The sequence below is a fragment of the Diplotaxodon limnothrissa genome, linkage group LG11, assembly GCF_057381915.1.
Source record: "Diplotaxodon limnothrissa isolate DT_005_m linkage group LG11, D_limnothrissa_male_GT1.1, whole genome shotgun sequence".
Classification (NCBI taxonomy): Eukaryota; Metazoa; Chordata; class Actinopteri; order Cichliformes; family Cichlidae; genus Diplotaxodon; species Diplotaxodon limnothrissa.
The window spans coordinates 20,897,893-20,908,916 of NC_140606.1; the positions used below are offsets into that span (position 1 = coordinate 20,897,893).

General features: G+C 36.9%; 1 protein-coding gene across 1 annotated transcript; it reads left to right on the top strand.

Annotated features, from left to right (window-relative positions):
- The first annotated feature begins 230 nt into the window (after positions 1–230).
- Positions 231–8,929, top strand: LOC146622667 (sialic acid-binding Ig-like lectin 5). Its single transcript, XM_085365341.1, has 10 exons — positions 231–286; positions 955–1,064; positions 1,304–1,714; positions 1,993–2,313; positions 2,449–2,706; positions 3,725–3,982; positions 6,517–6,801; positions 6,960–7,065; positions 7,165–7,222; positions 8,591–8,929. The coding sequence occupies exons 2-10, from the start codon at positions 1,004–1,006 to the stop codon at positions 8,927–8,929; spliced, it is 2,097 nt and encodes a 698-aa protein (XP_085221467.1). The 5' UTR covers positions 231–286; positions 955–1,003.
- The last annotated feature ends 2,095 nt before the right edge of the window (positions 8,930–11,024 follow it).

Consider the following 11,024-nt stretch of genomic DNA (forward strand, 5'->3'; position numbering starts at 1 on the left):
TATTTCGTACCACTACGGGGGTCTCATTTTCTTAGGATGGCAAGATTTTTGAGGAATAGAAATACCCACTGACTGACATTTTGTGATAAAAATATAAAACATACATTGTGTGATATAAGATAATAATTGTATCTGTTGTAGTGCTTATGGGGGTGGTGACAAACTTTCTGAAATGTTGTTGCAGGAAAAAGGAAGAAACAGAAAAGAGAGGAAGAGAAACTTCAGCTCCAAAAAGGCAGCAGATATCAGTGTGGAGAGAAGACTGACGAAGAACAAGACGAAACACGTAAACTGTTTAATATATTTCAAAATATCTTTTTAAAAATGTAAATCTGAATGTAAAGGTTTTCATATTTATAGCAGTGCTGGCAAAATTAAGAGATCTTATGCATTCATTAAATATGGTTGACAATATACATATATTTATGATATGAGGGGTATTTTTACTCTGTAGGGATCTTTTTTTTTTCATTAATTAACCTCCTAGGACCTGGTGTCCACATATGTGGACATCACATTTTGGGTTATTTAGACCAAAATACAAAATTTTGCTCTACAAGGGCCTGATATCCACTTACGATGACATTATACTGCTACTGTTCTATCAACATTTTAAACGAATAGCCTCATATGTGGATCTTATTTTTCTTAAAAACAAAAATAAGGTTAAAAAAATCTAGTAATTCTTTGTTTTTACATTCATCGGGCAAATATATCCCAAATATCAAAGAGAAATTAAAAATGCATGCCGTGGAAGAGTTCAGGTCTTAGGAGGTTAATGTTTCAGAAATAGATATCACAAAGATTTTTACCATAAAGATCTTTATGGTCAATTACTACATAACTAAGCATGTGACATCATTTACTGAGTTGTGAGAAGAAGACTTTTCTTGTGTTTTAAATTTTGTTTTAATTCCTTTATACTTCTTTAATTTGCTTTATCATCTTGATTAGTTATTCTGTGGAAGGAGAGACTGAACGTGTTGCGCATCGAATATCCAGGATGTTTGTTCTCATCTGGTCAACTCTGTTTTTCTCTGTAAGAGGCAGCAGTGCTGACAAAGGTTTGCGTCTGCTAATTTGTAAACCTGTATTTCTGCCAATATGATTTTTGTATATATCTGTGTGTGAAACTATTTTCATGACATGAATCTAGATAAAAAGCATTTATTCACACTCACACATAATTTAACAGTGCCATTGCTATCTGTTGACTTGTATGTCATAAATAAATCTTTTGTTAACTGCACATATAATAAGATAAGAAATGTGAAACCTTTCATCTTTCCCTTTGCATTAACAGGTGCCTCAGTCTGGAGACGACAACACTGTAGAGGCAAAGGAAACTGTGTGACTCTGAGTGAGCGAGAACTAACAGCAGAGGCTGGACTCTGTGTTGTGATCCCGTGTTCTTTCACTACTGCTGCTAACTTTACACCCAAACATACAATTTGGTACAAATGCGAAGCGTCTAAAAAATGTAGTGATGCTGACATAACATTTCACAGCAACAAGAACAATGAAAAAGTTCAGTCTGGGTTTAAAGGACGAGTCTCACGTTTGGAACCTGATGTGAGTCAGAAAAACTGCAGCATCATCATTAATGATCTGAAAGAGTCTGATTCTGGATTTTATCAGCTCAGAGTTAATGGTGAACTGAATGGACAACAAGGTGGATTCACATTCAGTCAAAAAGTAACTGTTTCTATTAAAGGTATGAAAAGTTATTCCAAGAACAATCATGTAGAAACACGATATTAAGTCATGTACAACAACATATTTTGTATTTTTTTTGGTCTTAATGAAGTATTCATTCATTTTAGGAAATTGTTAACCTCTAGCTGGTAGCTAGTAGGAACTGCAGCAGTTCCTGGTAAAACCTGTGTTTGCCATTAACCATTTTACCAAATATTTTATTATCTGAGCCCAAATCCAAGTAGTTAAACTTCAGACAGTTTATGTGATTTCATTAATGCCCAGTATTTCCATTAGGTATTGAACAGAAGCCTACAGTAATGATTCCCACACTGACAGAGGGACAGCAGGCCACACTGACCTGCACTGCTCCTGGTCTCTGCTCTGGATCTGTTCCTCAAATCACCTGGACATGGAGAGGAGAAGGAGGGACTGAATCTTACATTACAGGAAACAGCACTGTGTTTAAGACTGAGGGTCTGACTCCTTTCACACAAAGACATGTGTCAACTTTGACCTTTAACCCTTCAGCTGAACACCACAACACCAATGTCACCTGTAAAATCCGCTTCACAGGTGACGCGACTGCACAAAAGACTTCAGGTTTGAATGTAAACTGTGAGTACTTTTACAACCTTAAGTTGACTTTCCCCCCTAAAATCTATTTTATTTTACAGGATAATCTTTTCACTTGCAAGAATTTTGGAGTTATGGAAACTACATGACTGGGATTTATGTGTATTTGTTTCATAGATGTGAAGGAGGTTAACATCACTGGTGTTACAACTGTCAGGGACGGTGAGGCTCTGAATCTGACCTGCAATGTTCACAGTTTCCCTCCATCTCTGATTATTTGGTCTAAACTTGGTTACAATGAAACGCTTCACATTGACACTGGATCAGCCAATCTTGTTATCATCAATGTAACAGCAGGAGATGCTGGACAATACGTCTGCACAGCTAAATATATGAACAATACCCTGAAGGACAAAGTCAACGTCACAGTGATATGTGAGTACACAGCTTTATGCTTTTGGACGGAATATATTTCTAGCAGAAACACAAGCCTACATCTGGTTTTTGTAAGTATACAAAAATATATCCATTACAAAAAAGTGAGCTGAATAAAAAGCTTGATTAGCGTTAATATCTACAGGTAGGATTAAAATTAGGAATGAAAAATGAAGGTCGAATATTGGCAAAAAAGCCGTTTAAACATAACATTCAGACATTTTCATAGATGCTGATCAGAAAGTGTTGGCTAAGCCTGCAACTGATCAGCTTGCCTGTTTTATGTTACTGGAAGTCGGCACAGCTGCCGTCCCCTCACCATCATCGTCACAGCTTTCATTTTTAATGTACTAAAGGAGTTATTAATGACTTTTCATACTGTTTTCTCTGCATCTAACATGTTGGGAAAGAGGAAGGTCATCTAGTACAGTGCTAAGCTTATTTACTTGCTGATTGTAGTGAAAGGTTAGTCAGTAGTAGCTTGCCTCACACAGTGGTCTCCCGGTTTACTGTGAAAGACCAGAGTTTTAGACCACAATACGTGTGTGAAAATCACCAGAATAAAGGCTTTTACATGCTGGATGTGCAAAATCTGGTTTCAATGGACTCAAATATTCTTAAAGCGGCCATGCACACCTACTGCATACTTATGTAGGATGAATTTGCACAACAACTTAGGATGAGGATAGCTGTGGAGTTTCAGTGCGACAATGGGTGGGTTGATTGCAGTGTTTTTAAACTTGTGCTAATGCTAATGCTGCTCCTTGTTGTTTATAATGTGACAAAAGATTATTCTGTACAGGTCGTCTGTATAGCAAAATATTTGAACATGACTCTTACATTATATCTGAATGTGTCTGTGTCTTGTAAGTACGTTAACCTTATTATCTGAGGTTTATATGCACAGTAAAGGTTACGTCTGTATTTCTTTTAAAACAAAGTTTGCTTATATTTAATCATTCTTTGAGTTATTTTCTAATTTCTTATCTTAAACAAAATATTGCCATTTCTTCAACAGATAAAAGGATACCTCAAATCATTGGAAACACAACTATCAAGGAGGGAGATGTCCTGAATCTGACCTGCAGTGTTGAAAGTTTCCCTCCATCTCTTATTATGTGGTCTAAATTAGGTTCCAAGGCAAACCATCATAACGACACTGGATCTGCTACACTAGTCATCCCAAATGCAACAGCAGAACATTCTGGACAGTACATCTGTACAGCAAAATACATGGACAGTGTCCTGAAGAAAGACACCAATGTAACCGTGATATGTAAGTACACAACATCGTGCAACATCGCGCAGAAAAAGTATTCTTGGCACAGTTTCCTCCATCGGACAACCGTGCATTGTCAACATTGTGCATTGTGCAGTCAAATTTGTAGACATTTTTAGATTGTTGGCCTTGACTGCTAGCACTAAAAAGCAAACAAAAAAATACATATTGAATAAAATGCAGACAATGTAAAATATACAATAAAATGAACATTCCTGACAAACAAAAAATTACAAATGTGCATTCAAGAACCATTTGAATTTACTGATCACATTCTACAATAAACATTTTAAAAGCTGTCGGTATTTGTGGCACTTGACAGTAGGTATATAGTGTTACAAACAAAGATGGGCAGTAACACGTTAAAAGTAACACATTACTGTAAAGCTATTATTTTTTCAAGTAACGAGTAAAGTAAGGGATTAATATTCCAAAAAAAGCTGAATTGGTTTACTGTATCTCATGACAATGATGTGCGAGCGTGCAACGTCCATAGCAGCAACAGACGTGTGTAGATGAACAATGGATTATATGGAGGGTGGGAGAGAGTACGACCATGCAGCATTTAAAGCTCGGAAGTACTGAGATTACTTTGTTTAATTCCGTAAAAAGTGACAGAAACATTAGTGTCCACTGTACACTCAGCGTGGGAAAAAAACTTTCTACAGTGAAAAATTAAACCTCAAATCTGAGCAAGCACCTGCCCTGCCACAGTGTAACGTTGAATTGTGTTCATTGGTTGAGAGGAGGCGGTAGAAACCTTAGCAGGATAGTAGGAAAAATACGCAATCACACTGAAACTGGGAATTCCACAGCATATCCTTTAATGCACCTTTTCTTCATCAACCATACAAGGCCCGGTTGAACGGCTGTTGCCTACGAAACATGACACACAGTGTTCATACAACCCGTAACATTGCAAAAGTTCCTGAAGAGGTAAAATATATAAAGTCTGTCTCTTTCCATGCACTCGCGTGCAAACATGTTGTTCATGTCACTACCCGATCTGTACCAGAAACCCGGTCAGTACCACACATGCGCAAATCTTACGTCACTTCCTCTCTTTGCCAACATTGCGACATTTAATATATTTGAATGACACGGTTAGCGCCCAGTTAGCTCCTAGCATTTCTCGACAGCTCTGCCTCTTTTTCGACTGCCCGGGATATTTAAACAATGGATACCTCCATATACAAACAAATTCATGCATTTCTCCTCAACGGAACAACAGCGCCATAAAATAAGAAGAATGGTGCCTAATTACAGACTTAATAATACAGACTTAGTTATGTGTCATGTGAAGATTCATCAGCCAGATTAAGTGTTTACTGACAAATGACAGTGATAGGGGACATCATCATCACTATTCCAACAATCCTCTCCACACAGACAAGCAGAAACACATTCGACTATCACTAAATCAAATGTAACACGCATACATGAACATGATTTGTAATGATGCAAGTTCAGTTTACAATAGGGCTCATTTGCTTGGTCAGCAAGTGACAGTATCCTCGTACATTGGGGCGTAAACTGCCATTAAACGAAACAGAAGAAGAAGAGAACATCTGCACATGCACGGTACGGATCGGGGAGCCCTGATCCGTAACTATCTTTTGATTTTTTGTTTTTGTCTACATTATATTGAAATGTTTCATTATTGCCGACATTTTCCCTTGTGGGACAATTAAAGGATTATTCTATTCTATTCTATTCTATTCTATTCTAACATTTTAAGAGATACGTATTATTGTTAACATCTTAACAGATACTCTGACCTGTAACTATTGTAAACTGCTTCGAGCGGAAATAGACACCTTTCGCACATGCGTGGTACTGATCGGGTTTCCGGTACGGATCGGGTAGTGACAGTTCACAGATAGGGCAGTGGCTCATACTAATGACATCATAAACCCCTGACTTAGGTTGCCTTAAAGAAACACCACACAATTGTGACTGTTACAACGGGAATGCAAAATTCACAGAGAAACCCCCGGATTATTTTGTGCTTCTTATTATTGTTCTAGCATCAACACACTACTTTTCTTACATGTTCATGTCTACACAGCTGTACAGGGTATCATTACACATTTCCATAGTATAATGTTTGTATGACAGTGTTCTTTGAATGAACCACTTAAATGTGGTTTTTAGATACAAGGAACCTTCACATCATTGGAAATACAACTGTGAAGGAGGGAGATGTTCTGAGTCTGACCTGCACGTTTGAACGTTTCCCCCCAGGTCTTATTGTGTGAAAAAAAAAACGTAGTTCCAACACAGACATTCATAGTGGAACCTACAGTGAATTGCACAGTGACACTGGATCTGCTACACTTGTTGTTTATAATTCTGTTTATAACATGTTTATAACATTCTGGACAGTATATCTGTACAGCAGAATATTTATACACGACTCTTACATCTTATCTCAATGTCACTGTGTCTTGTGAGTAGTTTAACCTTGAATCTGAAGTTTATATTTTGGGTTAACTTTCCCTTGTTTTATGATTATGATCATGTGTTTACAGGGTTTTCAAAGATACAGAAGGGCTCTGGATGTGTGCTTCAGTCAGAGGTTTTGACCTGTGTGTGTATCAGTGAAGGGTTTCCTTTACCTACTATCAATTGGCCGCTACTGAAGAACCACACTGAGTACTCTGTCATTACTACTGTGTCAAACCACACAGTCAACAGCACTATCAGTCTAACTGTAAAAAGCCATGGCAACAGCACTGTTGAATGTGTGAGTAACAATGGAAATGGAGAAGAAAGAGAAATCCTCCTTATCCATCAAAACTTGTCTGAAAAACATGGTATGTGCTTTTTCAAATTATCACCACTACCACTTTCTATATCAAATAATATCAATATCTTTGTAATCAGACATTGATTAGTTAGTTTTTTCCATTTACTCTATGTAATATAAAGAAAATGTATTAAGCTTTTTTTATGTCGTTTCCTTTGGTTATAGAGCAATCATCTGGTGTCAGGCTGGCATACCTGAAAGTCACTATTGCCTTTTTGACTGGGGTACTTTTTTCAGCAGTCCTTTGCTGTTTGGCCAAACATTGCTACAGGTACAGCATTTACTTTTATAACTATTATTAGGATGGATGGATGGATGGATGGATAGATAGGTAATTACTTTTTTACTATAAAATTACTCTTTTCTCCAGAAACAAACAAAAGACTTCCAGAAGTTTGGAGATGAGGACACATCAAGATGATAAACTGGTATTTATGTTCATTTGGCTTTTTTTTTTTAATATACTTGCTTTTTAGTTAGTTAATATGTATGCTCTCATTTGTCATCAGTCAAGATTTTATTTTGTAAAGACACTTCCTGTTATGTTGCTGAGAATAATCGAGAGTTTATTAAAACTCTCCTTCATGCAGAAACATTCATGCAGTTTCTGCTGGAAGACCTGTCTGCTAATGTAGACACTAAAATTCAACAGGAATAGATGAACAAAGTTTTAACAAAACAAATATTCTTTGTACACTAAAATATCACCCAGTCCCGCGATGCAACTGTCCCACAACCCAGGACTAATGTTCCTTATGTGCTTACAACCAGGAGAGAAATTGCCCTTCCACAGTGGGGACCACGTCCCAGGTGGATGAGGAGATCCCTCCTATCCTCATCTTGCCCCTCCACTAAGCTAGTCACACCACAGCTCAGCTCGCACTCTGCACTTGAGTCTGTCACTCGATTCCACTGCGGCTTCCCTCGTGGCATTGCTTTTAAAAACAGACAAATCAGAATGAAATCATGCAAATAAAAACCACACACAAATAAACAATAAAAATCAATTATAAAAGACAAATACAAATTTCCACTGTGTGACACTAACACCTGTTAATATATATTTTTTTCACATCCTGATCCAAGGTTCTACAATGTTACAGTATATGAATTGGGTCAGATTCATGCCACAATTATTTGGTTCCATTTATAAGATCAGCCTTCATTTTTTGTTGCGTTTAATTCAGTTCAGAGAGGGAGGTTTTGGATAATCTCGCTAAAAGACAAAATCTACTGAAAACAGTTGTTTTAGTAGGAGAATAAAAGTATGAGCATAAGTCCATGTATCTTACTTGATGTTTGAATTTTTTTTATACTTTAGTCATTTTCAATATATACTATTGGAGAATGTTGCTGTGTTTTAGGTATGATGATATAGTTTTGTTTGTTTACCAATTCCATTGGAAGCTGGGAATTCACCACGACACAAAATGCAAATATAATTAACTGGCACAAAACGATCTGCTCTTTGGAGGGACTGTTCTGGAGTCTGAGAAGGAATAACTCTGCTAAAGAATCATTCCCTTTTAAACACACCGCAGGCATATATAGACATTAAAGCTCTGTTTAATCAACAATACCAAAAAGACACAAAAAGAACAAAACAAGCAAACATAAAATGCAAAGTACATTGTGAAAGATTACAACCAGTAACTGTCAGTAACTAAAGGTTCAATTCTTACACCAAACTGATAAAGAAAGAAAAAGTAAAAGAAGAATTTTGTTCTGTATGCATAGCAAAATGTAAAAATACCAGACAGACGCAAGTGACTGACTCTTTACTTTGTACCTAACAGGTCTATGATGGTCAAGAATTACAGGACAATCTGACTCTTAACTCAAACAGCGGGCCAAAAGAAGTGGAGTATGCTGACATTAATTTTTCCTTGTTGAAAAGAAATGGTGCCAGAGAGGCAGCAAGGAGGCAAGAGAGCACAAAGACAGTATATGCTGAAATTAAGAAAGCAGTCGAGGAACGGGAAGATGATGCTGAAGAGGAAGGTGAAATGCTGGAGGCCAAAGAGGACGAGATGGTAGTGGAGATGGAGATGAAATACCGTGAACCAGAAAAGGAGTTAAAAATGGGAAAGGAGAGAGTGTACGCCACTGTGAATGATGTTACTGATGAAATTTGAGGAATGTTTTATTGTGGAGTTGATTGAGATAAAGAATCTCTCATCACACGTTATGAACATCACGCCTTTACATACAACAGCAGGAACTATGCAAACATTCATTTACCGAAGTATGTGTGTGTATAAAATAACATTTCTACACCTAAGAACCATATGGTTCTGGTATATAAAGTGCACAAATAAAGTTAGAGTGTTAAGCTTGCTATTAACAGTAGAGATACTGCACAACAAAATAGGAACAAAAAAAGCTTAAATATGCAGAAGTGTTCGCAGACAAGCTCTATGCAGATGAAATGACGTCATGCCAAAAGAGGGAAAGTTTTTTTTCTTTTCTTCTTTAAGCTCATTAATGCATTTGAGCTTTCTAAGGAACTTCCTTCTTTATTTACCGTATATTACTGTTTACTAATATATGCACATTTGAACCAGTAGGAAAGCAATGAATTAATGGCAATACAATGAGCCAGTAAGTGCTGAATGCTGTTGAAGTGATGTGAAGACAAATGGTGTGTATATGTTATATTTTCTGTCTGATATTGTAGGCTCTTCATTTGACAATGGAAAGACCGTTGAAGTGATTGAAATACAATAAAATTGAAATTAATGTATAAATTGTAATGAATTCATTTTACTGAAATTTCTGTTTCTTAAGATAATAAGAGTTTTCAGGACTAGGTCTGCACTGTAATGTTCCTCAATGGCTTTTTAGATCCTGCTTTCTATTGAGCTTAGCTATTTAGTTTAGGTAGCAGCTCCTTCTGCTGAGGTTGTCTCTCTGAGTTGCCATTCATAAAAGATAACAGTTCTTGGATTAGCTTGATTGCTTTTTCTGCCTCTTCTAGTTTCTCTTCTGCCATTTTAATGAGCATCCACTTACTCTTATTGGCAACAGCTTCTTCTGCCAGGTACTTACAGACCTCCACCATTCTGTCCTAGTTTATCTGGCTCAATATAGAGAAATATAGAGGAATCTCCAGATCCACCTCACTTATTTTGTTTTTTCTCTAGAGAAAAAAGTCAGCTCTCCACACAGCAGAGCATCACCAGTGAATCATCCTGTACAGTGCAGTTGACTCTCACTTTATATGGCGCAAAATCCCAATAGTCACCTCAAGGTGTTTTATGTTGTAAAGTAAAGATCTTATAATAGAGAGGAAATCCCAACAATCAGATGTAAGCATGGACTTAGTGACAAGCACTGTATTCCCACACTAACAGTGGGACAGCAGGACACAATGCAGGACAGCATACTGACCTGCATTGCTCCAGGTCTGTGTTCGGGATCTGTTTCTGGAGTCACATGGACATAAATCTTATGGGACACATCTCTGTTTTGACATCAGAGAATCTGACTGGTGTAACTTAGATAAACAACTCAGCTTTGACCTTTAACCTTTAAGCTGAAAACCATATCACCAGCGTTACCTGTACAATCAGCTTCACAGATGAAACATCTGGAGAGATATCTTCAAATTTCAATTTTTGAAAATCTTACTGATCTCATTTTTCTGTCCCTCTCTCTCTCTCTCTCTCTCTCTCTCACACACACACACACACACACACACACACACACACACACACACACACAGTGATATATATCCTTACCGTTCTTAGGTTAAAATCTTGCACCTCATTTGCAAACACTTGGTTTGCACAACACAGAGAGAACAGCTGTGCTTTACACAAAGTTAAAATAACATTTCTCAACAATTGCTAATAAGAGTACAGATATTGCACAATATAAATAGAAACAAAACAGCTTAAATATGCAGAAGTATTTGTAGAGAAGCTGTATGCTGACGTGGGGAAATTCTGAGGGAAAGAGAAAATTTTGTTTTAATTTTAGAAAGGTGCATTGGTTTAGTGCCCCTCGCTCATGTATATGTTGCGTACTTCATTTCTATTGTGTTCACAGTGAACTGTCATATTATTTGTACTTTATCAACCTATTATATGTCTAACAATGCAAAAAATGCAGTCTGAGTAGTCTTACTTGATCAACAATCTTTTTACAAACTCAACATCATTTGTCCTTTTTTAGTTCTTTCCTTTTTCTAGTTTTAGGTGTGAAGATGAGTGATCCATTCTGTGCAAA